The sequence below is a fragment of the Crinia signifera genome, chromosome 2 (genome assembly GCF_055691185.1).
Source record: "Crinia signifera chromosome 2, ASM5569118v1, whole genome shotgun sequence".
In the NCBI taxonomy this organism is placed as follows: Eukaryota; Metazoa; Chordata; class Amphibia; order Anura; family Myobatrachidae; genus Crinia; species Crinia signifera.
Window position 1 is genome coordinate 247,391,825 of NC_139218.1, and position 27,878 is coordinate 247,419,702.

A 27,878-nucleotide genomic window follows, 5' to 3' on the forward strand; every position below is an offset into this window, starting at 1 on the left:
GTCAGTGCCAGTGTTCTGCAGTGAGAACACTGGCCATGACCAGCGATTAACTAGATTTATACAGCATGCTGGACATTAATCGCTGGCCAATAGCAACGCATGGGGCTGCGCATTGCTATCACCCATACACACAGTGCGATGTAGGGGCCTTTTCTAAGTGATCTAGTAAGATCGCTTAGAAAATGCCCTGAAATAACCCCATGTGTAGGCCCTATTACACTGTCATGTCAGTTTATAATATTTGTAGTAATAAAACCCAAACCTAAATAAAACATCACAATAAAGTTTTAATATTATTGTAAATATTTTACCACCAGTCATAATAAAAAAAATATAAAAAAATACATGCGTGACTGAGGAAAGAAAATGACACCAAATAGATAACCAATAGTTTTGGTCCAGATTAAATATTATATGCAGTGTAATAAATACATTTGAAAATAAATCCACAAATCCCTCTAGAAATCACATTATGCATGTATTCCCATTTATAGCCGGTGCCTTGTATTTATATGAAATCTAGAAGTATGGGTTCAAGTGAAAGGTGAATATAGAACCTAGGTTGATATTGTGCTTTTCCTTTTTTTTAAGAAAAAGGAAAGGACATGAACTTTTTAGTGCTAATGTTGCAAAAAAACAAAAAAAAAACTGAAGGATTTAGGGAAAACCGTGGGGAAAAAAATGTGCTATACACAAAATAATCACACTGAAACATAGTAAGTAAAAATACTTATAGTCAGTCTGAAATGCTTTAAATTGTATCTACATTTGCTATTGAGCACAAGAAATTGTTTTCTTGATCATCACCAAAATATTTTCAGTTCCGATTAGCTCCTATATACTGTACATGTAGAATGTGTCAAATGGTCTTCCAATCACAGGGCTAACAAAGGACATATAGCAAATTCCATCCAGTGCACTTATCATAACGCAGCACTGCAATAGATTTTTCTGCTACCAGATAAATTAATTAACTGACACATGCCAGATGTCAATCACACTGCAAACATATACATGCAAACTGAATTTTGTGAATTCAATTACCAGAGATTAGAAAAAAAAACACAAAAAAGTGGGGTCAAATACAATAGTTTGCACTGACATTGCACCAGCGACAATCATCGCAGCAGCAGCCGCCACACTTTACGGGTAGCTCAAACTCGCAAGAACGTACCCGCAGACCGATAGGGTTCTGAGCAATTTTGTGCCAATTCAGTCTGATTTCTGCCCGTGAGGGGTACAAGTTCAGATGCTGCTGTTAGTGTGGAAATGCTGTGGCAACTCGGACGCTTTGCAAAATGGATTGACCCCCCCATGTCAGCGGTCTGGGTGGAGGTAACTGCCATGAACTTAACATGCATACAAAAGAAAGGGATCTGAGTAGCAGAGATCTGCAAGTATTTGTCAGTTCTCTTTTTCTGTACTACTTTCCCTACAGATGCTTCACTTTATGGCCAGTTACCAATGCACATGGAGACAACAAGATGCCCCCTTGTTGTGCTACACAGTGCAGCATGTGTGGTCTAAGTGAAGGTAACCAAAGACTTGCAGCCATCAGATATTCAATGTGTGCAGCTTTTTTTCCTCAAGTGACAATTACTTAAGCTCAAAACATAGATAGATACTTCCCATTCATTAAATCTAAATTAAGAGATTTATTTATGAGCAAACTCTATAATGCAGTTCCTTTGCAAGCACTAGGCAAAGTAGGTGGTAATCAATGGTACTGCAAGTTAGGGTAATCAATGGTTTAATGTTTAACATTAAGATTATGCCTAAGCAATCACGCTGGTCATGTGCTGCACGTGTGGACAGTATATGTAAAAGTTTTGGCCCTTCACTAAGGTATATCTGCTATAAGTACAACTTCATCATGACCACAATACTACTGGATAACCACCTTTGTTTGCTTTCGCTTGCTCGGCTTGTTCAGTATCAAGCTTTTTCTTCTTTCTCTGAAATGAAGCATTTTTGCGGTCAAATGTAACTGGGCTGTACTGCGGAAGGCTATTGAACTTCTTCTCAAATTCTTCTTCCAGCTTTGCCGATCTAAAATCCAAAAAGTAGACCAATAATAATATTAATGAGCTATTCAATCTTCATGTGTAGGAATTAACCACCTAAAAAAAAAAAAAAAAAGAAGTACAGCTGCCGTGGCAATTTACTATAGCAGAAAAACATTTGTTGAGATTGCAAAATGTAAAAATATATACCCACAAGTTCAACATTTGCGTCATTGGCCAACTTGCCAAACATTGATCACTTCAATTGCAGACTGGCTGCTATGGTTTAATGAACATTTTTATTTAGTGAAAGACCACCTATCACATCTGAGAGAAGTGCCCCACCTGCCCAGGAGTGAGCATTAAAAAATGTCCTCATGCGCCATTCTCTCAGCCAATCAACGTCCAGTCAGTCATTTTAAAATATTCAGCAGCCGCAACCTGCCCTGCAAAATGGCACCACAAGCTCCCAGCGGCTGCCTCCACCCCCCCCCCCCCTCTTTACGGCATAGGGGTATATATATATATATATATATATATATATATATATATATATATATATATATATATATACATACACACACACTTCAAAATGTCACAATGGGATATAACTGGAAAATCTGACAAAAAATTATATAGAGGCAAATTACTGTTATTTGTCAGTGAAGCTCTCTCACAAGCCAACACATATTTAGGTTAGGATTTCTTTCATCTAAAACCTATTCATGTTTCCATAAAGATAATTTAAACAAATGAAACAAACCCAACGGTTCCTTCCTCCTTTGGTTTTAATTTCTTCAGTTTCTTATTTCCACTTTGATTGCAGGTCCAGTTGTCATCGTTCCAAGAGCCCTCGTGGTCAGATGAGCCACCTTTTCCAATATTTCTTTTACCTATACATCAATGAAAGCAGAGATGAAAACCTTCCTTTTCTAGTCACATATTATTTATTGTATGATTCAGAAGACATCTTTAATAATCGTATAAATTGTATGACAATACAGTTCCATCATACCACCTAACCAAATGTACAGTTGTACTTTAACACAGCAATGAACTCCTGTGGAGCGAAAGATGAGTGGGAATTTTTTACTATAAACCATTCTCTCCTTTTCTAAATTCCTATTAAGGAAAAAACAACAAGCAAGGCTGCCAGACACAGGTTCTCAGAATGTCATGTGATGGCAGAGCGGGTGAGAGAGAGAGCACTGAATTTGCTTACCTCTGTCAACATTGGCTCGCAAAGTTGTTAACATTCCCTCAGAGACCAGAGTTTTATAAAGAGCCCCTTTACAGGTTCTCTCGGACTTCCTTGACCCACACGCCTCAGACCTTTTATTAACATCATCATCCTCAATCTTCAGCATGTATGGCAAGCACAGCATTGGAACATCCTCTGCAGGGGACAGAGGCTCGTCCTTTAGGTCTTCCTGGAATTCAGCAGAAGATTCCATGGCAGGTGTCATAATTATGGGCTCTGGTTCTGTCAAGTCTTTGGTAGTCTCTGCAGATTTATCTTTTAGCACTCTCTTCTCTTTAGCTTTTGCCTTTTTCTTAGTTGGCTTACAGTCTAAGGAGTTATGTTTTGGACTAGCAGCAGTACGCACTTTTTTGCCTGAAGATACGGAAGGCGATTCAACACTCCAGTCTCCCTTTGCAACCGCTTCTATAGTGTACATGACGCTTTCAATGTCGGATTCTGACGACTGTCTTTTTTTACAGTTCTTCTTCGGAGATCCTTTCTCAGCAGCTTCATGGTCGGTTTTATTTTTCTTCTTTTTCTTTTTAATTTTGTCCTGTTTAAGGAGTTCAACAAAGTCTAAGTGCTCTGGGGAAGAGGACCTGTGTGTTTTAATTTTAAGATTGCTAAATTCTTCCACTTCACAAACACTGGAACATTCTTTCTCAACGCTATCATTCATGTCTTCGTCTTCCTCTCCAACAGCCAAATCCTTCAGTTTTTCTGGATTTAAGTTTCCCGAAATTTCTATTTTCACGGCTTCTGAGGCCACACACATCTATAAAGAAATGGACAATATCAGTCAAAATCTACTTTAAATACTCCAGGAGTTGTGAAGAGCTCTAGCACTTTCATTGCAACACTCCTGGCTGCAATAACATTGTATCCCACCCCTCCAACATTCCAGAGGCTGGAGTTATGGGCACTTGTACACTTGTATAAAAGACAGCAGTTTGGGGTAGGGGGGAGTGCACAATTGTCATCTTCTAGTTCTGGCTACGGGCGTTCTCATTGCCAAAACCACAGATGTAATTATTTATTACTTCTAGAATCTGACATTCAGTGTAAATGGTGGTTCTCACTAGAACCTGCGTTCTTATCCTGTGTTAATGTAGTCACAGGAGCGATGCTCTTCTTCACACACTTACGATGTGAGTGTGCGTATAACATTTACCATTTTTTTTTCTAAAGTGTGAAATATCTGCTGTGCAATGGAAAGTCAAATTTCTACAAGCCAAACTGAGATTTTGCACAGATGTTCCCAGATACTTACCAAGGCACCAATTATCATGATGGCAGCATTTAAAGGAAGAACAGAGGTCTACCTAGGCTCAGAATAGAAGGTGGGAATAGTGAGGGCATTCCATGCAAATTGCGGATTAGGCGCACGGTCTTAAGGAGCAGGGCAGAGAGAATATTATTGGGATTAGAAAATGGCCAACATTTTTAGGAGGTACTCCAGGTTGTTTAAAAGGGCACAAAGCCATTTTGGCACCACAAAATGACTTGAATGTGCACTAGACCAGAGGCGACAGTCTTTTGGTCCTACTACAGATATACGTTTACTTTTGCATTTTGGCAGAGAACTTATTTAGGGGCACATCGAGTGATATAAGAGACTGTTCAACCTCACCTTACACTCATGATTGAGAAATTTTATATGGGAGAATACCCTTTGCTCTATATAGTGTGAAACAAGGGTGCATCATGCCTTCATTGTTCTGTTTTCAAGAAGAGGGATAAGTGTTTTGTAGTCGTTTTAAATTAGTAATAAAAAAATTATGAGACAAAAGTACTATGGCGTTCAGGTCTATAAAAGAGCTGCCGTTAGGCATTACAGTTATTACCTCTGCAAGCTGAAACAATGCTGATGTCCCAAACGGCTTAGCTGATGCGGATGAATCGGAATGTGATGAGCTTGAGGAAATCTACACTCGAAACCAACAAACACATCAGTCATACAATGGGAAAATAAAAGAAGTGAGGTGTACTTATATATGGCTAACCAAATGCAAATGATGAAGCTTAATAATGTGATAACGTAACACCGCACTTGCTCCAAACTTGACAGCACCTTAAATTGGGATGAAGAGTCTGACAATCGTCAACAGTGCTCATCCAATCAGCTTCCATGACACGGATTACTGCTTAATTTATAATATAATCAACATTTTGGATACTGGTAAGTTATGCTTCTTACAAAGTCAGCAGAATAACCAAGAAGTAGAAATGTCAGATATTTCTCTTTTATATACCAATTAACAGCTATAGAGAGAAAAGATATAGCTCATGTTCCATGCTTACTGTCTACCCCATCCGTGTCACCAGTCAGTCTGCCCCTCACCTTAAGAATGTAAGCTCTCACGAGCAGGGCCCTCTTCCCTTATGTGATTTTCCAACTCTTACTTTTTTAAAAAAAAATTTGGTACTTGTTACCTAGAACGGCACCGACGATTTTGATCCTAGGCATCGCAAGGAAAAAAATTGCGTCGGTCGCATTGTATGCAGCCAAAAAAGTCGCATGCGATGCGACCGACGCGATTACCGCGATTTTACATAGGGAACAATGTTAAATTGCCCACAGACCCCAAATAGCCACCCTGAAGTGTGAAATGGCCCCCCCAATTGTTAACGCCACCCCACGATCAACGTCAACCCGAAGCGTGGCGAGCGCAGCGAGGGGCGGCGGTACGCGTCCTCCAACCTTTTCATACCCCCACTAGCCACGTTGGCGTGGAGTTGAGAATAGAAAGTGTGGCGAGCGCAGCAAGCCCGAAGCGTGGCGAGCCCCGCAAGAGGACGCGGATACCTTCACAGGTACCTACACCTTCACAGGTATCCGCGTCCCCTCGCGGGCTTTACAGGTATCCGTGTCCCCTCGCGGGACTCGCCACACTTTCTATTCTCAACTCCACGCTGACGTGGATAGTGGGGGTATGAAAAGGTCGGAGGACGCGTACCGCTGCGCTCGCCACGCTTCGGGTTGACGTTGATCGAGGGGTGGCGTTAACAATTGGGGGGGCCATTTCACACTTCAGGGTGGCTATTTGGGGTCTGTGGCCCATTTAACATTGTTCCCTATGTAAAATCGGGTCAATTGGGCCATTTAACATTGTTCACTATGTAAATTGCGGTAATCGCGTCGGTCGCATCGCATGCGATAGACGCGATTTATCTTTTACCATTCATTTCTATGTGAAATCGCGGGCATCGCATGCCATTATAATGGCATGCGATATACATGCAATGCCCGGGATGGGCGCCGTTCTAGGTAACAAGTACCTTTTTTTTTATTTAATTACTTTTTATTGAAAGTTTTTTTCCAAAGAAGATAAAAACATAGATTATCACAGTCATATGCAGATATATGATAACTTACAATGCAATAAAGATTGAGCTACATTTTTAAACTACATTTTTACATTGTAATCATTCCATCTGTTATGAGCGAGATTTTCTGGTATCGATGTAACATTATAGTACAATATGTAACCTAAGGTAAGATATGTTGCAATAAAGTACAGTATTTATGTTATATGTACTGATACATATGTAATATAAAGTGAGTCACAAACAAGACTCATTTCTAAAAGAAATAAAGACAGACGAAGACGAAAGACATTGCAGGGGTAGACAAATGATAATACAGATAAAGAAACATGAGGATAAAATAGAGGGAAGGAGGAGAAGGGCGGGGGTGGGGGGGATGTGGTGAGAGGCGTTTCAATGGTTGAAAATAAACTTAAACCTGATGTCTTGTTCTACCATCAGGAAAACATAAATATAACATATATAATTTTCCAACTCTTACTTAAACTATCTTCTACTCCAGGGGTAGCCAACTCCAGTCCTCGAGAGCTACAAACAGTTCACATTTTCCAGCTCACCTTGCAGGTACACAGGTGCACTCATTACTAACATTTAAAAAATCCACAGGTGGAGCTAAATGCTTCACTTGTGATTCTGTGAGGAGACATGGAAAACGTTAACTGTTGGTAGCTCTCGAGGACCGGACCCCTGTTTTACTCCATACTCCCTACAACAACAACAACAACAACAACATCATCTAATCCATTGGGTTTTCTGCCACCTTGATGCTTTTTTTTTGTGTTTGTTGATATAGCCAAGTTTATATACTCTGTACTTGTCCTACATTGTCTTGAACTGTAATGGTGTGTAGACACTTGTACAATGTGCATGAGATTTTGACTATAGTCAAAATCTCATCTGGATCGCATGCAGATTGTATGGGTTTTAACCCTTGCGATCCCGATGTCCGCTCCCGTATCGCAGCCAGAAAGCCTTGGCTGCATAGACTATACAGTGCTTGTATGCAGATAGTCTAAATTCTATATTTGTTTCTGTTTTGTCTATTTGTTTATGTAGTCTTCAAATGGGTGATGCGGACCCTTGTAAAACCATACAAATAAAAGATATTACTAAAATAATCTTTCAGTAGCTGTAATATTTATATTCTCACATAAAGCTGAACAGTTGTACTTCCCTGAATGCAGAAAACATGTAGGACTGTGTCCTTATATTATTGTTACCTCTGCTAAATGAAAAAGGGCTGATTTTCCACAACGCTTTGGAGGCTCGGGACAGTTGATCTGCAAAGTACTTGATGAGATCTGTACAGAAGAAAAAAACAAACCATTATTTCTATAAAATTCAAAGTCATTTGTAAATAATATCGGATTTTCGGGGCGTGACCACGGCAGCACGTACGTGAGGACACGGGAGCGGGAGCTCCGGCACGCTTGTATGCCATACATGTGAATTTCTCACCCTCACCCCGTTATCAGACTCCGATACTTTTTTGATGCAGCGGACGCCGATACTCACGAGGTGGTTGATACCGGCGAAAGCTTCCCTGTACCGCTCGAGCTGAGAGACGGCAAGGGGTAGTGACGTCCCGGGCTGGCAGCGGCGTGATCCCCTCCGTCTGCAGCGTGGTCGGGTCACTCCACGGAGACCTGCCGCGTCATCTGCCGCGTCATCCGCCGCGTCATCCGGCCGGGACACAGGAAGGCAGCCAGTCGGGCTGCGAGACGGACCCAGCTGCCCTGAGGCAGCGCAGCGGTGAGAGCTGAAAGGCGCGAACAGTTTGCCAGCGCAAAAAGGTGTGCAGCCCTGTCTCCTCAAGGCTTCTTCAGCATTCAAGCAGGAGGAGGAAAAAGGTGAAAGCAGCCAGTGGACCAGCCAAGCGGGCAGAGTGGACGTTGGGGACTTTGTATATCAAGATCCCCCTCTATCCTTGGACACTGAGAAAAGCAATCCTGCAACGCTACAAGGATACAGGTGCTGTACCTTTGATATATTACTCTGCAGGACTTTGTGACCGGGACTTGTTAGAAATAGTGGGAGAAGTTTCTCCTTGGCAGCAATTTTTGTGAGACACTGCTTGACTATACTACACTAAAAAACCTGTACTAGCCACCAGAGGTTAGAAAGTATCAGGGGATAAAGAGGCTGTAATAAGTAGTGGGCACTGAAACTCCTGCTGGTCCTGGCAGCAAGCTAACAAGTGCTATAATTTAACCAGTTTATCCACTATAACTGCAATTGGTGATAAGATGGGAAAAACCGGTCAAAATACAGCGGCTGCCCGCTTAGAAAAATATGCCCGCTCCACGGCTAACTCCCAGCCCGCCACGCCACAGACCACTCCCTCCAAGCCCTCCATCCAGGTGCAGACACCAGAAGTCACTCTGGCACAAGTATTGGAGGCGATAAATTCCTGTGAAACGCGACTATCCGAACAGATTAATAAACTTCAGTCGGACATTATGCTGATACGGGATGACGCACAAAAAACTAGAGACAGGGTCTGTGAGTTGGAAAAGCGACTCTCGGCCACAGAAGATATTGTGACTCCCTTACAGGCTCAGGTAGTGGGGATATCGGGCCAAATGGCGGACCTACGGGCGAAACTTACGGATCTTAAAGGGCGCTCAAGGCGTAATAATGTCCGTTTTGTCGGCTTAGAGGAGCGTATAGAAGGACGAGAGCCTGAAAAGTTCATTGAGGACTGGTTAAAGAGTGAGCTCGGACAGGGAAATTTCTCGGCTCATTTTTCTATAGAACGGGCACACCGAATTCCAGCCCGTCCCTGGGGTTTACCCCGCACCCTAATTGCGAAATTTTTACATTTCAGGGACAGAGATCAAGTTCTCAGACTGACTCGTACAAAACCTGACTTTGGTCATAATGGATCCAAAGTCTCTGTTTTCCCGGATTTGCCACAAGATGTACAAAGAGACAGAGCTAAATTTCGCAATGTCAAAAGTAGAATGAGAGAATTAGAATTAAAATATGCTATGTTTTACCCTGCTAAACTCCGGGTGGTGGCCAATGGGGAAACAACTTTCTTTTCCACCGCGTCGGAGGCAGCATTGTGGCTGGATAAGTTCTACCCCGGCCGAAGCCAACTGGCCGATAATAGCCATCGATAACTCCTGTGATATATGTAAATCTTGGATACTGGGACAAAAAAAAAAAAAAAAGGCTTTGAAAGAATTTTAAATGGAGTCTGGGGGGGTGGTGGGAGGATCTAGGGACTAAATAGCCTTGAAAGGATAGAATCCAGGAAATGTGTGGTATATATATTTCTGTGTATATTCAATTTGTATTATAAGTGCTGGGGCTCCCTGCCGTGCTTGATGTGGTCATTAAGTAAAGGTCCCCAAGCGTTAGAAGGTACGTAGGGGGGTAATTGGGGGTCATTTGCTGTAGGTATGCCTAATGGGATAGGTTATACAGGGAGGGGGGTGGGGGGGTATATGTTAAGTGTTGTTTGTTTTTTTATGTGCCTGCCGATATATGTCCCTATCTTGCTACTTATTTGCTCTTACAGCTTTAAATCAACAGATTGGGGGGGAAGATGCTTCTTCTCAGTTTACTCTTTTTTCCCAAATACACCTTTTTGGGTATAGTAATCTTCAATCTATAGTCATCTATAACGGGTTGAATATGGTAAATAATTACTATCATGATTAGGATTATGTCATGGAACGTGCGGGGTTTGAATGATAGAATCAAACGATCCCTGGTTCTTAATTATTGTAAGACCCTGGGGGCCGACGTGATCTGTCTGCAGGAGACCCACTTGTGTGGTGAAAAACTCCGATCCTTAAAACGTCCCTGGATCGCGCAGATGTATCATGCACCGTTCACGTCGGCCTCTCGTGGTGTCTCAGTAATTATTAAAAAGTCGGTGGCGTATGAACATCTAGCAGTAGAGATTGACCCAAATGGGCGCTATGTATTTCTGGATGGAATAATTGGTACAACTAGACTATCTTTGCTTTCAGTCTATGTCCCGCCCCCATTTAGCTTTGATGTATTAAAAGCAGCCCTGGAGTTTGTGTCAGCTAGACCAGATAGCCCCTTAATATGCCTGGGGGATTTTAATATGGTTATGAATTACGGATTGGACATATGGTGTCCGAGGAAATCTACCCCTTCGGGGAGAAGCTCCCTTGCTAAATTTATTGAGGAGGTGGGATGGCACGATGTCTGGAGAGAAAAGTTTCCAAAGGGGAGCCAATTTTCATGCTATTCTCCCACATAACAACTTTTCCAGGATCGATACTATATTTACATCTATAGCCTTACTTAATAAAATCTCCTCAATTGAATACAAAGCCAGAGGTATCTCTGACCACTCCCCCCTAGTTATACAGCTTGATCCCGAGCCGTGCCGAGGGCACCGGTATTGGAGGTTTCAACCAGTGTGGCTGTCCCGGCTCGGTAGCCTTACTGATTTAGATCAGGAAATCGAAGGGTTTTTTGGTACTAATATTGACTCTGCGAAGTCCGGTATGGTCTGGGAAGCCTTTAAGGCTTATTTACGGGGCACTCTGATTAAAAAAGTAGCATACGCAAAAGATATACTTCAAAAAACATCGTTAGCATTAGAGGGGACCATGATAAAATCCGAACAGAATTATTTATTACAACATTCAGAACCCAGTAAACTGGAGTGGCTAAATGCTAAACGAGCATGGGTGACGCACCTTCAGGACATGGCGAAATATAGGTTACTAAAAGAATCCCATAAAAGATATATACATTCTGACAAGGCAGGTAAATTAATGGCATATATTGCCAGGACAGAAGAACCTGTAAATATAATTACTAAAATCTGTTCACCTTCGGGGGAAATTGTTAGTGAAACACCGGGACTAGTTGAAGTCTTTGTGGATCACTATAAGGAAATATATAAATCTAAAACCACAAAGGGGGATAGTGAATGTAGAAACTATTTGAATAATATTGATCTCCCTACCATATCCCCTGAAGATAGGGAATTCTTGGAATCCCCGTTCAGGTTGGAGGAAGTAGAAGGGGCTATAAAGGAGTTATCACTTGCCAAAGCTCCCGGCATAGACGGGTTACCAGCGGAGATCTATAGAACCCTCGGTGCTAGTTTAGCCCCGAGGCTTCTATATTTCTTCCAAGAAATGGAGAAGGAGGATACTCTCACACAATCTATGACAGAAGCAGTCATTACGGTTATTCTGAAAAAGGGCAAGGACCCTCTAAAGGTAGATTCGTATAGACCTATATCTCTATTAACAACGGATGCTAAATTATACGCTATGATCTTAGCAAATAGACTTGGCATTGTGATAGATAAAATTATTCACAATGATCAGACCGGTTTCAGGAGGGGTAAGTCAACTGCTACTAATATCCGTAGAGTGTTTACCTTCCTACAAGCCGGGAAAATTACTGGTAGAGATGTAGCACTAGCCTCTTTTGACGCCAATAAGGCATTCGATACCCTTGAGTGGACATATCTAGGGAGTACCCTGGAGGCATTTGGTTTTGGACCTTGTTTTATTAGACGGATTTTTTCCATATACCATAACCCGTGTGCTAGAATTACTGTAAACGGATATGTCTCCGATCCATTCCCCATTTATAGGGGGACGAGACAGGGTTGCCCATTATCCCCCACATTGTTTGCAATAGCTATCGAGCCTTTGGCTTGCAAGCTTAGAAAGATACTTTGCGAAAAACAAGGGTTTGGGGAGATGGGCAACCTTGTCTCTTTATGCAGACGACCTCATGGTGATATTGATCAACTATAAAGTAGACCTGCCTATAGTTTTGAATAACTTAAATGAATTCGGTTTATATTCAGGATTAACAATTAATAAAGAAAAATCTCAATTATTGATAGAGGAAAAGTCAACTGATACCTCTTGGGGTAGTGGAGATGGGGTGGCTATTCCCAGGGTGGAAAAACTTGATTATTTGGGAGTGGTGATTGCGAAAGAGGCAACTAAATTTATAACATATAATATTCTCCCCGTCATAGAGCAAATTAGATATAGATGTAAAAATTGGCTTAAATTACCCTTAACCGTTATGGGTAGAGTTAATCTTATTAAAATGATAATATTACCAAAAGTGCTTTACCTCCTACAACACTCCCCCATTTATATTAGTGATACGATCTTTAGAAAGTTAAACGGAGTGTTAACTTCCTTTATCTGGAAAAATAAAATCCCTAGAATCAAACTTAAGACATTAATGAAACCTAGAGATCAAGGTGGTCTTGCTTTACCAGACTTCAAGAGGTACTATGCGGCCTCGCAACTGGTGCATCTTCGAGAATGGATAAATGAACAGGCCCAATCCCCTGAGTTAATAATCTTAATAAACAAGGCCGTCCCTGGCCATTCCCCTTTTCAAGCCATTCTAACTAATAGATGTCGCAAAAATCACCCACAGATACTTAATCAAGCTATTAAAGTATGGAAATGGTTGAATAGGGAAATGGACTACAGAGATATAGACCCAGAAGTTAATTTCGCTTCGCTGTCCTCCTTTGTGGAATTAGATAAACAGCAGGGTGCTGCTGTATGGTCAGCGTATGGAATAAATAATATGGGGCACATAATAGCTCAAAATAGAATCAAACCTTTTTCACGACTACGTGAGGAGTTTGATGTGCCTAACAGTATGTTCTTTAGGTACCTGCAAATGAGAAGTGCTATTGAGAAGTATATGCAGGAGCTTCCCATATCAATTAAAGATAACCCAATAAAAAAGTTTATAAGGAAACTAAATGCCACGAAAAGTATATCTAAGTGTTATAAATACATTTCCACTCTAGCACAAAACTATCAGCTAGATGACCTCCTGGGAAAATGGATTGGGGATATCCCAGAAATAACTCAAGAGGATTGGGAAAAGGCCCTTAGGATACCTGGATTAGCAACTGCCTCAGTAAGGCTGCAACAAATACAATATAATATACTACACCGAATCTACTATACACCCATAAAAATTAATCGATTTTCACGGGAGAATGGGGACTTGTGTCCAAAATGCAAAGCAGGGGGCTGTGATTTCTGGCACCTAGTGTGGCAGTGTGAGTTTGTGCAGAAATTCTGGCAGGATATAATAGGCATTTTCCTAGAATTGGGAGTCCCGAATCAGGAGTTAAAGCCTAGGGCCCTGATACTGGGCATCTGGCACAATCTAGGGAACTCTCCAGAATTAAGGCAATTGGCCATCAACCTTGGCTCAATTGCTAAAATGTGTATTGCCAGATCCTGGATGGCAAAAACTGCACCAGATAAAATGGAATGGATAAACACGGTTAATATGATTTTTGATCATGAGAGGGAGGTCTACCTCTTAAGGAATAATATTAAAAAATTTCACTTAATTTGGGGGAGCTGGTTTCACTCTTTATATTATAAAGGAGCATCCTATATAGCTGACTCCTAGTTGAAGTAAAATTAATTTACGTTATTTAGAAATATGAGAATAGATATATATTTAAATAATTTCTGGGCACATAATGAGATAATAAGTCTGAGTAAGATATTGGGTTAGGGGAGGGATTGGATGGGGAGGGGGGGGCTGGGAAATCATAATTATTGTCACTTACACTTTGCGAGTATATTAGAAAGTTGTTGATCTGCACGATCTTGGGTTGTGTACTTAAAGCAGTGCAACACGTAGTTAGAAGTATATATAATGGAATGTGTGGATATATATTGGAAAAATAGTAGACTTTAGTTATAAAGATACACAAATCAAAACACGCTATTTACACACTTTTTCTTTTATTATTTGTATGTTTTATTCCTTATTCGTGTGTCCTTCCATTGAGCATTATTACTGTAATCAATTATAAAGTTTGGGTCCTCAATAGCCGGCCCTCACGTAAGACGTAAAGATATAACAACTAAACCTCACTAAATATGAGTGAAGGCGAGGAACTTTGGAGTATTTGAGAGCCGGCTGTTGAGGAGCAAATTAACTGAGGAGAACTGCTGGAGGCATGTGGAGTGTAGGGGGGAGGGGACAATCCTTTTTGCTCTTCACCCCGCCTGCCCTTCATATATGGTGGACGTGGGGAGTAGGGAGGTAGGCGCTATTGTCTTTGTGGGTATGTATGTATTGGTAATGTCTTTTTTGATGACTCCTGTTAATAATATGTAAGATCATAACTTCTGTATACTTATATATGGAGGGGGTCAAATGTATGGTAAAATGTTGTATAATGTAAAACTAATAAAGAAATATTTAAAAAAAAAAAAAATATATAAATAATATCGTATTTTCAGTAATTATGTAATAAGCAAGGTCATCCAGGTCACTTTAATGTCACTGTAAGGATAACAATATACAGTATAATTAGTAGTTCAATGATAGGGGTGGTGGGTAAGTACAGGGGTAATTTGTATTTCAGTAGACTTAGGAATTCTGAAGAAGACATCTCACACAACTTTTGAAACCAAGCCCTGGGGAAGTGGATCCTTCTGGGTAGATATATATTTAGGTCTATAGAAACATAGATCTATAAGCAATATATAGTTCTCAAGTACCATACATTGAAATTACCACAGATTTGCAGTTTGCATCAGTATATAATGTCTGTTACAAATTGTACAGCGCTAAGTAAAATCATTGTGCGCTATAAAAACATGGGGTGGGATGTAATGGAGTCAGAGAGCGCCAGACTTTTACAAACATACAAGGTATGGTTTTGGTCATTGTGAATGATTGCTCCCTCGACTGGCATCCTGCACGTTCAGCGATCTTGGATTCCAATACAACCCACCCCAGGTCAGAATAAAAAAAAAAAAAAAAAAAGAGAGAGAGAGAGAGTCAAACATACAGACCATTTTGGGTAAAATTGTGTTACCCGGTTTATTTTTTACCTCAGCAAATTGGAAGAGTGCAGACTTCTCACATCGCTTAGCAGGTAACGGGCCATCTGTATGTGATGTGCTAGAAGAAATCTGGGGGAAAAAAAACCACACCAATAACTTTCGAGTGGTAAAGTAAGCAAAAAAACACCGTCCCAAAAAAACCCTTCCCTTTAATACAGTGGTTCCCACACTTTTGTAAAAAAAGGGTGCCCCAGTGTATCATTATTTGTTTTCATGGCACCCCCCTAAGCCAAACGTTGCTTATGGAGAAATTCAGAAGAGAAAAAAATACCTTAAGTAAATTGTGTTTACATGTCATTCATAGGGTCATATATATGTGGTGAGGGACATGAATTGCTTCTGTTTATCTTAGGATTGGAAGCCACAAATAGTGGTTTGCCTATTAAATGGACCATAAATACTAAAAACCATATATCCGTTCGATTGGTCCTGGACCACCAATCCGTGGCACTCCTGCAAGTGTCCAGAGGCAATAATGGGTGCTACGGCACACAGATTGGGAACCACTGCCTTAATACATCACAGCATTTGTGCTCTGTACATCATTTAAAAAAATATACTACGAATTATAGGGATAGTTTTCAAACACATACAAATATAATGCTATTAATATTGCCATTCTTTTAGAGCTATAGCCCGCCAGAATAAAATGTGTTACAGTAACATTTCTGCCTGGGATCATGGTTGTTTAAGGTCTACATTAATGGTCCCAGTGTCAGAACTTGCAGCTAATAAGCTCCCTCAGAAGGATCAGCTCATTTTCAGTATGAAATGCTGCATTTATTTTATGTGCATTACGTTTTTCATTTTGTTTTTGATTTGGATAGATAGCATAGCTGAATATATAAAGCATATCTTATGTAATGACAATTGGCCAAAAAGAAGAAACCTAACCATCAGCCTTTCATCCAAAAGCATTTGATAAATTACTGCATTTTTCATTCACAATTACTTATACTCTTATTACTACTTATTATTTCGCATAGTCATTAATTAATAATATTCTTATAAATGTATATTTGTAAGTGTACACTCATCTTATTACCCAGATATACATTTTCATGGTACTGCTGTATGTAGTGTTCCTTTTGTCTCATCTAATCCTACTTCCTTTTTTGGCTCCCACACTTTCTTTCAAATTCAAACACCCTTTAACCATCTTATCCCCAGCACCCACATATTCCAGTACTTCACAAACCAGATGTAGTCAATGTTGACAGTTAAAACCTGAAGTGTAATGGTGGAGTTTGGGAAACAGCTCTACAGTACAGTCCCCCAGATATCATTTATCTGACTCTGTTACCCCATCCACTTTACTTGACTAAACCGCCATCGAAGGACCCATGATGTACTTATTATATATATATATAACGCTATTCTTTAGTTTTACTAGGTAGGAGAAACCTGTGTTTCTCATTTCGGATATACCAACCCCCCCCCCAGAGCCGAATTTCCCATTAGGCACGTGAGGCACGTGCCTAGGGGCGGCACATGTTTGGGGGCGGCACTTGGATGCCTGTGATAGTACTGTCAGCCCAAAATGTACCAATAACTGCAAAATATCCACTGTACTGTACTATATTCCATCTTAAATAGAGTGTAAATGGACAGGACATGCAGATACTGCCCCTATAAACTGTCCTACTTAGTAAACATTATTGTTGTGCCTAGGGGCGCCCTCATCCCTAAATCCGCCCCTGCCCCCCCCCCGCCCCCAAAAGAGCATAAGTTATGCACCTATAACAGCATTTGTCAGCATCATATATTACCCCATCAGCAGAATCCATACATTTATAATTGTGCTGTGAGAGTTTCTCCTTCCTACTGGTAAGCACAGGTGATAATATTATCAGTATTGTAGGCATTCCCTGAAATAGCCTCTGGAGGCATGATCACCAAGATCAATACAGTATGTCTTGTGTGTTTAGGAAGATATTGGTTTTCACGTGGACACCTGTCTGCTTTTTGTATTTTGCTAGGGCAAACGGTACTTGTTTCCTAGCAAGGCCACACCGATTTCCATCTGGGTGGTCGTGTCGGAAAAATCGCGTCCATCGCATGCGATTTGGTCGCATGCGATGCGATTGACGCGACCAACCCGATTTTTTAATTGAATCAAATGTGAATAGGGTCCCTGGGACCCGATTTTACATTGGATTCAATGTAAAATATTCCCTAGACCCCCAAATTTAGCCCCGTGAACCCCACCCCACGATAGACGCCAACCTGAAGCATGGCGAGCGCAGCGAGCCCGCGAGGGGCGGCGGTGCGCGTCCTCCGACCTTTTCATTCCCCTACTATCCACGACGGCGTGGAGTTGAGAATATATAGTGTGGCGAGCGCAGCGAGCCCCTGAGCCTGAAGCGTGGCGAGCCCCGCGAGGGGACGCGCATAACTTCACAGGTATACGCGTCCGCTCGCCACGCTTCGGACTCGGTGGCTCGCCACACTATATATTCTCAACTCCACGCCGACGTGGATAGTAGGGGAATGAAAAGGTCGGAGGACGCGCACCGCCGCTCGCCACGCTTCGGGTTGGCGTCTATCGTGGGGTGACGACGGGGCCATATATAATGTGAAATGGGTCATATTGGCCCATTTCACATTTTTTCCTATGTGAGATGGACTTAATCAAGTCCATCTCATCTTGTGCCATAATAATGGCCCAAGACCGACGCGATGCTCCCGATTTCAATGTTAAAAAATATTTTAACATTGAAGCCTATGGCAAAATCGGGGGCATCGTGTCGGTCGCGTCGGGACCAATGTTAATGGTCCCGACCGACGCGATGCCCCCGATTTTTCCTTTGCCGGCAAAATGGACCTGATTTCAAAGGAAATCGGGTCCATCGCGGGGATCGTGTACCTTAACTTAAAGGTACACGATCCCAAAGATTGTGGCCGTGCTAGGAAACAAGTACCGGGCAAACTTATTTCGCTCTTATAAAGGACCTATTTAGGAAACACCAGAGACCCATTTTAGACCGTACCTGATAACGACTCGCCTCACCATTTATCCCATATTACGGTAAGCTTTATCCTGCAGGTTGTCAGCATTTGCATGGGGAAACCTATATAACCAGTTTTAAGGAAGTAGCTTTATCTCAATAACACGTGCCCACACACTAGAAAGATATGCGATGTTAACCCCTTCAGTGGTAATCCTGAGAATTTTCTGGGCTATGCTTCAGTGCCCAGATTGGCAAACCTGGAAAATTCTGGGGATTGCCACTGATTAGCGCCGGGCAGCGCCGCTGAGCTGATCACTGAAATCAGCTAGCTTTAGCGCTGCCCGGCTCCCTCTGCTCAGCCGCACCTCCACCTCTCCCCTCCAGCTGTTGTGTTACAGTCTGCGACGGGACTGTAACATCACGTCGGGTTGCCGGGCCGAGCAGCGGCTGACAAAGTGCTCAGCGGTGCTGCCTGGTACCAGGAGACAGTGTGGAGTTTTTTTTAGGGAGCGCTCCCCATAGAAAACTCGCCCAGTCGGCCGATCAGTCACAAATTGCCCGATCGGCAAAAAAAACCCCATTCTATTGTGTGGGCACCTTCAGTGCCATCTTAGAACAGCACTAACAGGATAAAAGCATTAAAAAAAATACACTTAGAATAAAGAATGATCATGCTAAATTCAGCATGCAAGCAGGCTAGATCTCCTTTGGCAACCTATATCCAAATTTGACAGTCCACTGTACACACAAGAAACCAATATAAAAAGGTTAAAAGAGGCAAATCAGATGAATTACACACATAGCTGAAATGAAGCTGTAAAGGAAAGGAGAAGAGCACATTTACCATAAGTAAAAGGTGACATTATATACTCGGTTGTATTTTTATCTTCTTTACCCTGTGCTTCACCTGTGATAAAGTTTATCATTGGGATATTGCTTGCAAATCTGCCTACCTAATCTCAGAGCGTATGCACTAGATCACCTTTACTCATGGTAAATTATGCGCTGCTTCCGTCCTACCGTGAGAGACTAGCACGTTGCACTACCTTGTTCCTAAAGGATCTTGTGTTGAATTCATCGCTGCTTATAGGAAAAGTCATTACCCACTAGATTTAATATGTTTCTATGATTAATATATTTACATGGAACATCATACCTCTGCAAATTCAAATAAGGTGGACTTCTTGGTGGGCTGAAAAGAGTCCGGCTCCTTTATCTGAGCAATGTTTGAAGACATCTGTGTATATATACAAAGTAAGTTGCTGTTGCAGTGCAGTTAAAAACTCAGAACAAGAACTCAGAACAATTATAACCACATAAATCTAAAATTGAGGACAAATTAGTCATTCCTATCAATCCTGGCCAAGTTTGAAAGTTCCAGCTGTTAACCACAATGGTTACAGTATAAATGGTGGTTCTTGTTTAGTTTCATGGTGGCAGCATGGTCGCCCGCTACTTATGGGTTCAGCGCTCGGAAAACTATCTAAAATAAAGTCCATGCCAGCATGAATTGGTTCATACCCCCACTACCTACGTTGGCATGGAGTTGATTTTAGATAGAGTGGCGAGCCACCGAGCCCGTAGCATGGGCGAGCCCCGCAAGGGTACAGACGCTGCTGCGACTGAGACGCTGCCTCTGTGAAACTAAACAAGTACCTAAATGGTAGGCAGTCACGGTTACGGTATAAATGTTAGACAGTCTAGATCAGGCATGTCCAACATTGGCCCTCCAGATGTTGTGAAACTACACATCCCGGCATGCTTTGCCTCAGTTTTGCTATTAGAGAATGCTAAAACTATTGCAAAGCATGCTGGGATGTGTAGTTTCAAAACATCTGGAGGGCCAACGTTGGACATGCCTGGTCTAGATCAATAGTCACTAGGTCGACCACGAAGTATCGACATTGACTGGGTTGACACCTTGAAATGGTTGATACAACCAAAGGTCAACATTGACAAAAGGTCGACATGAATGAAGTTTATATGAGTTTTTCAGGTTTTCTGGTGTCTATGGCAATATATGTTGACATGGACACCGTATAAGTGTACCGCATCCACTCGTCACGCTTCTGGTACTGTTATATTTCCACTCGATGCTTGTATAGTAAAGTATGAAAAACCACATTTAAAATAAATAAATACAACGTGACCTTTTACCATAAGCTTGTATCAACCTTTTGTCAATGTCGACCTTGGGTATGTCGACCATTTCAAGGTGTCCGTCTAGTCACCATTAGTGGTCAACCTAGATATTGTCTACCCAGTGACTACATACCAACCACAATATCTAAATGCTGACAAGAGTTGGGCATTGTGCAAACTGCTTATTCCTCCATTTGATACAGTTCCCCACGCTTTGGTTTCATCTCCTGGATTACAATAAAGTGCTACATTGTAAAAGGGCAATTTATTACAAAGAACTACAAATAGCTTTCACAGTAAAGCACAGTATTATATGAAAGAGGCTAGAGCCAGCCACAGGAAGGTGAACCTAAGAAACTCAGGTAAAATGAACAATACGCTGCTATTAGATATACAGTCTCTATCAAAGATGAAACACCTACAAGTGCTGAGCACTGGAGAGGTTATTACATGTATTATTATTTTTGGATGCTGCAAGAAGTACCATGGGGTGGTTTTAATGTTTACTGCACTGGGGTGACCTGTAAGGTGAGGGTTTGTCAGTAGTTGGACAATCCTTTAACAATTAAAACATAATTCCAATCCTTTTTACCATTAATAGCTGAATTTTTATCTTCCTTTTTATACTGTATGCCCCCAGGGCCTCATTACCCTTAGAAATACCAAACAGATGCACAATTTTTTGATCAAGAGCACACGCAAAATAATCTGTGCTACAGAAAACAAACATACTGCTATTGTACAATTAGCACCTTATATGTCACATACTAAAACTTCATCTACAGAAATAGTAACCCTAATGGCAACATCACATTCCTCAGAATAAGTAAAGCTATGCACGCAGTATATATTAGTGTTCATTCTAGCACCCGCCATCTTTGAAATTGCATGCAGTTCCTCTTCCCTGCCTGGGGTGTCGCTGTCTGCTGTAGTGCTTCTAGCACAGTGTGGTCTGTATATGAGCACTGATATGCAAACCAGACCTGTGCTAGAAACGCCAAAGCAGACAGTGACACAGGGAAACCATGTGCATTGCAGCTACGGCAGATGTAACAGTGCAGTCAGTAGTTACCCTGCACAGAAACAACTAATAACTTACCCAAATCTATCTCTCTGCACAGTACATCGGCAGCACATGGTTTTGTTCATTAGCAACCAAATGTGCTCTAGGAGTGAACCTGAATACCCTTAGTCTCCCATATCTGAAAATCCAATTCTCTAAATTTCTCGAGCATGACAGATTTAGGGGTGTATTCAGTGCGGCTGCCAAAGTTTTTTTTTTTATGGTGAGGATGGCTTGTTTTTGCTCGGGGGACCCCAAATGGCAATGTTCATGGCTAATGCAGTGCGCCTGCTGCACATAGCAGCGTGCCTCGCCGTTTTGATGGGCGCACACTCTGTTTCCACCTCACTTTTTAGAAATAGGGAGGTGGAAACGGCCAGTGCAGGGGGGTCAGTTGAATACTGAGGGCGGGCTAGGATGGCGAGCAATAGGCACTGCTCGTCATCATAGCTCACCTGATCGGCATTGAATATACCCCATATATGAACATGAATAAACACATTTTATGAACTTATCCTTTTTTGGATATGTGTATAGGGTACATAAATGCATTTTGTGTTTAGAATTGGGTCCAATCCAAGATATCTCACAAAGGTATGAAAATTTTATAAAGTACAGAAAAAAAAATCAGATATCCAAAATATTTCTGGTCCCATGCCTTTTGAATATGAGAAGAACAGGTAGGCAAAAGCTATTGGGCTTGTTGGGCCACCTATTGGCCATCAGTGGATTATGCATTATGGTATCAAATTTATATCAGTACAGCATTTTCCCTGTGTCATTTATGAACTGTAAATTCTTACATCATTGTTTTGTTGCACATTACATTTAAGCCTAAAACATCTGTATAATGTATAATGTTTAAAGGAGTGAATACACACCTCTGTCACGGTATTTTCTACTTGTGCAGTCAAAGCTTGATCTCTATGCGCAGTCAGGGCATGTTCACCAGCAAGTAGCAGCATAGTAAGTCCTCCCATTTGCGTTGGATCTTATTGGAAAAAAAAACAGACAAAAAAAAACAAAATCAAACTATCATATTTGAGTACCAGAGTGATCAGAATCATCTTTATTGGCCAGGTATACTTGTATTAAATTAAATTTTGCTAACTGTAGAGTAGGTTTCTACTAGCAAGGACATCCAAAGGTCATACAAACATATGATCACTCTCACACCAGTCTCCATCCTTCAGTTCTGTAATTGGTCGTCTCTCAAACTTGTCAAATATCTTAATTAACTCAAATCATTTCTGATTGGCAAAACAACTCTGTTTTGTTTGTGTATATGTTCTAATTAGAGTTGTGAGTAAGTGTAACATTAGGTGTATAAATTAAAATGCTTTCTAATGGTTATTGGATTGAATTGATCAAATATATAAAAAACAAAAAGCGTGGTATAAAAAGGTACCCACAATAATGAATTGCTGATAATTGGCTCACGTGGGCTATCCAATTAGCCCTGATAAACCGGCGTGTGGTGTTGGTTATTTGTCTCAAGAAGGCAAGAAAAATCCCTGTAAGCAGCTCCATTTCACCTAAAGCGGGGATTTGGTTGCTGAAAACACACAGGTTTCACAGACAAAATGTGCTTTTTATCAGACGATCTAATTGGATGGCTCGATAAAATAATAAGAATAAATAATAATTTGAAGAATAGCAAAAAAAAACAAAAAAACCCCTAAGCTTTTCGCTCCTGCTGTTTTACTGGGGGTTATTGGGATACCATCCAAGATACAGAAAATGTGTAATAAAATATTACATCACCTGCAGTAGCTATTTAACGCCTCTTGATTTCACCACATACGTCACAATATAATTTTTTTTTCATTAAACTATGTATTTTTTTAAATATTTCACACTAACTGTGTACAAATCCTCAATCCCCTATTGGTAGATATTCATACAGCGCTCTCAGGTTGACAAATGTCCCATTTGTATTTGCAGATAGTTAAGTGATCAATGTTATCATTTAGGCTTATATGGGTTTATGATGTTCCACTATTCTACATATAGAGATACAACTGAATAGGTACAAAAGGCACATATTGTAAATACAGCACTGAAAGAAAGGATATAGATAAGCTGCCCATAGGCTTGTAACCCAGTAACAACTGGTATAAACACCTGTAATTGGTATAGATCTATACATACATACATACATACACACAGCAATGGGTTGCATGAAATAGGCAGTGATAGCCAATTGCATAGAGAGTGAAGGATATGGAAAAGCTGCCCATAGGCTTGAAACCCAGTACTATGAACAGCTGTGAATGCATTTGTTTCGTATGTTTTAATGGTGAGATGCAGCAATATGCAGGAAATATAATTACACTGCCAACATGAGAAAATATCACTATATGAACCCGTGCAATACATACATACATACATACATACATACATACATACATACATACATACATATATATACACATATATACACATATATATATATATATATATATATATATATATATACACACATACATACATACATATACACACACACATATATAATGTATTATTTATTATATAGTGCTGGGTAGATTAAAAGACAAAGCAGTATGCACTCACATAAGAAAATCACAGTATAGGAAAGCGGGGTATTTGGATAAGCTACTCAACGGCTTGTTCTCTTTCAACCATGTAATGCATCTAAAACAGTATTAGCCAACCCTAGCCCTCGAGAGCTACCAACAGTTCACATTTTCCAGACAACCTAGCTGCTGCACTCATAAATCACTGACACATTTTAAAAGATCCACAGATGGAGCTAATTAGCTCACTTGTGATTCTGTGAGGAGACCTGCAAAACATGCACTGTTGGTAGCTCTCGAGGACTAGGGTTGGCTACCCCAGGTCTAAAATAACCACCATAGATAGATACTAGCTACAGCATTGATTTATAAAGAGAATTGGATCTTTACATAGCCTTTTATTTATATTATGCCATCAGTGGAATACAAATATTAGTCGAGAGCGATTACTAAACAAGCAGTATTCAATGCCCTGACGGCGAGCTATCGGTGCTGATAGCTCGCCGACAGGGTATTCAACGAATATGGTTCATTGTCGTTTAAATTAAGCAAAATTCTGGATAATTTTCTAAATAAAATTTGGATCATAAAATAATTATGATCTGTTGTAAATATGATATGGGGATTTCCCTAACAAATGCAAGATCTGGAGTTGTACAATAAACCAGTAATTGCACCACAACCTTATGTATGATTGGCTGTAAAAATAGAGGAATATCATATACCCATATAACTCTAAAAGAAAGAAATCATTGATCCCTTATCTAGAAAGGGTACTATTTACCTAGAACGGCGCCCATCGCGGGCATCGCATGCCATTATAATGGCATGCAATGCGACCAATGCGATGCCCGCGATTTCACATAGAAATACATGTTAAAATGTAAATCGAGACGGTTGCATCGCATGTGACCAAAAATCACATGCGATGTGACAGACGCGATTACCGCGATTTCACATAGGGAACAATGTAAAATGGCCCAATTGACCCAATTTTACATAGGGAACAATGTTAAATGGCCCACAGAGCCCAAATAGGCACCCTCAAGTGGGAAATGGCCCCCCCAATTGTCAACCCAAAGCTTGGCGAGCTATCCACGTCGGCGTGGAGTTGAGAATAGAAAGTGTGGCGAGCGCAGCGAGCCCAAAGCGTGGCGAGCGTACGCGGATACCTGTGGAGCACCCGAGGGGACGCGGATACCTGTGAAGGTATCCGCGTCCGCTCGCCACGCTTCGGGCTCGGTGGCTCGCCACACTTTCTATTCTCAACTCCACGCCGACGTGGATAGTGGGGGTATGAAAAGGTCGGAGGACACGTACCGCCGCCCCTCGCGGGCTCGCCACGCTTCGGGTTGACGTTGATCGTGGGGTGGCGTTAACAATTGGGGGGGCCATTTCACACTTGAGGGTGCATATTTGGGCTCTGTGGGCCATTTAACATTGTTCCCTATGTAAAATCGGGTCAATTGGGCCATTTAACATTGTTCCCTATGTGAAATCGCGGTAATCGCGTCGGTCGCATCGCATGCGATTTTTTGGTCGCATCGCAATTTTTTACCTTGCGATGCCCAAGATCCAAATCTTGGGCGCCGTTCTAGGTAAAGAGTACCCTAGAAAGACACATTGGCCATTTGCAGGAAGTCGGCAGTATAAATATAACATTTGTGATATATGGGTTAAAATTAGCAGATACAGTACAAAGACAACTATCCACCTACTTAAAAGTAAAGGGGTGTACATGGGGCTACATTGGCAAAATCACTTAGGTTTGCCTGAATGGTCCCGTGTGTTCGTTCACAGCGGGCGACAACGATTCCCACAGCGTTGCTATTGCCCAGCCAAATAGACCGTGCAGGCAAGAATATTCTTGCTACACTGTGTATTTGGCCACGGCTCCCGGGCTGGCAGGATGTAACTAGACATCTCTGATGGCTGACTACATCTTGATACACACAGGGCTCAGCCGAAAAACCCGGGACTGAGTCCCATGTGTACATGGCTTTAGACATCAAGAACAGGTTTTGTAATACTGTATTTTAGTGCACATTTCTTAATAAACTTTATTTTATATATTTCATGATTCAAAACAGACATCCAGTAGAGAACTGTATTGTAAATGGAATAATGGTAGTCAAATATATCACAGTTATGAGCGCACTTACAAAACAAATCCTTTTCTTGTGTTTGTGTATACAGTAGGTTCCTACTTCTACAGTTCAGTACATTTGTAGTTTAGTTTCCATGTGTGTGTGTATATGTGTATATATGTATATATATATATATATATATATATATATATATATATATATATGTATATATATATATATATATATATAAAATAATTTTCTAATAAGAAATCAGAGACTAATTTCTTATACAGAAGTCTTCTGGGGTTTTTAACCGATGTCATGCCCAAACAAACTGTATTTAGGTGCGTAAAGCGGCTACATAAGCGCAACACAAAAAGTGTCAACTTCTCACATTTCAGCTTGCCACCTCAGGAGATGAACTGAAATGTGTCCTCCTGTGGCTAACTGCCCAAACGGAGCAACAAATTAATTGCTATGTTGGGTGCAATCTAGTGACAGCAGCAGGGGGAAGACAATTAAATTTCCCCCGCTGTACAAAGTTGTAGGGCCTAAGAAAAAAAAAAAACCCTAATGAAATATCACATAAAGACATCAATAGTTTCACTTTCATTTAAGTAGTTTCATTTAACTGAAAGTGTAACATAATAGTTATATAGAATGCACACTGGGAATTCCCCAGAAATGCAACTAAACTGCTAACTGCTGCTGGATTCCTCATATATACACACAGAGCGATCCATCAGATTGCTTAGAAAAGTGCTTAAAATCACCCTATGTACATGCTCCTTTAAACTGGGTACACTATAGTAACTAGACACAATAACTTTAACATATATAGTTAACAATGGACTAAAGATGTGCAGGTCTAGATTTACCCGGATCTGAAAATGGGATCTTATTGGCAATTGGCTGTCACATGTTTTGGCTCCAAAACATGTGACAGTTGGATAGCCAATAATAGTGTTCCCGCTAGGCTGTTTTAGCAGGGCGCTGCGCCCTGCCCGATTTTTAAAGGACAAAATGCGCCCTGCCCCTCTCGCAGCGCCCCGCTAAAACAGCCTCACGGGGAAGCCCAGCGTCGCCGTAGACGGCAATGCCCGGCAGCACAGTGGCTTCGGAGGGGCCGGGTCCGCCCCCTTTGATGACGGCGGTGGCCGGGCCCGGCCCCCTTTGATAACGACGGCAGCGACCCGGTCCGCCCCCCGGCGCCCTGCCCACTGTCACTCCTAGAGTGAACACTAAATAAGATCCAAAAAGGCACATCTCTACATCATAGCTAAAATTAGGTGATTCAGGTAAAAAGAACCAGGGATAAAATATCTTGTTTCTAGAGGATGTAATACATCTAAAGAAAGACATGATTACAACAAAGTAATTGACTTTAGTGGCACACTCTCGCCATATGCAGCAAGTGTGAGTCAGTCAGTATTTTTAATTAATTAGCAGCAGGCTGCAACATCTCAATTCGTTATACGTTTCAGCTGTGACAACTTGCAGTACACAAAGGAGTAATTTGGTCCGTGGAGCAGCATAAAGGTGAGTACACATGTTAGAAACTATATTGTACATTTTGGGCCTTCTGAACAATAGCTTTTGTAATATTGTCTAGTGTGTACACTTAATATTGTGGCGCTGTCTGTAAGGTGATA

At 41.2% G+C, this 27,878-nt stretch overlaps 1 protein-coding gene across 2 annotated transcripts in view; it reads right to left on the reverse strand.

Moving 5' to 3' along the window:
- Nucleotides 1–27,878, reverse strand: part of BBX (BBX high mobility group box domain containing) — a 67,498-nt gene that overhangs the window by 12,322 nt on the left and 27,298 nt on the right. The window contains exons 5-12 of one of the 2 annotated variants that reach the window (XM_083174224.1): nucleotides 22,484–22,593; nucleotides 19,554–19,634; nucleotides 15,435–15,515; nucleotides 7,794–7,874; nucleotides 5,091–5,171; nucleotides 3,226–4,021; nucleotides 2,767–2,896; nucleotides 1,901–2,049 (exon numbers count right to left, since the gene is read on the reverse strand). In XM_083174224.1, the coding sequence (XP_083030350.1) occupies nucleotides 1,901–2,049; nucleotides 2,767–2,896; nucleotides 3,226–4,021; nucleotides 5,091–5,171; nucleotides 7,794–7,874; nucleotides 15,435–15,515; nucleotides 19,554–19,634; nucleotides 22,484–22,593 (1,509 nt within the window). The remainder of the gene's footprint in view (nucleotides 1–1,900; nucleotides 2,050–2,766; nucleotides 2,897–3,225; nucleotides 4,022–5,090; nucleotides 5,172–7,793; nucleotides 7,875–15,434; nucleotides 15,516–19,553; nucleotides 19,635–22,483; nucleotides 22,594–27,878) is intronic. The other variant, XM_083174225.1, reaches the window with a different exon arrangement.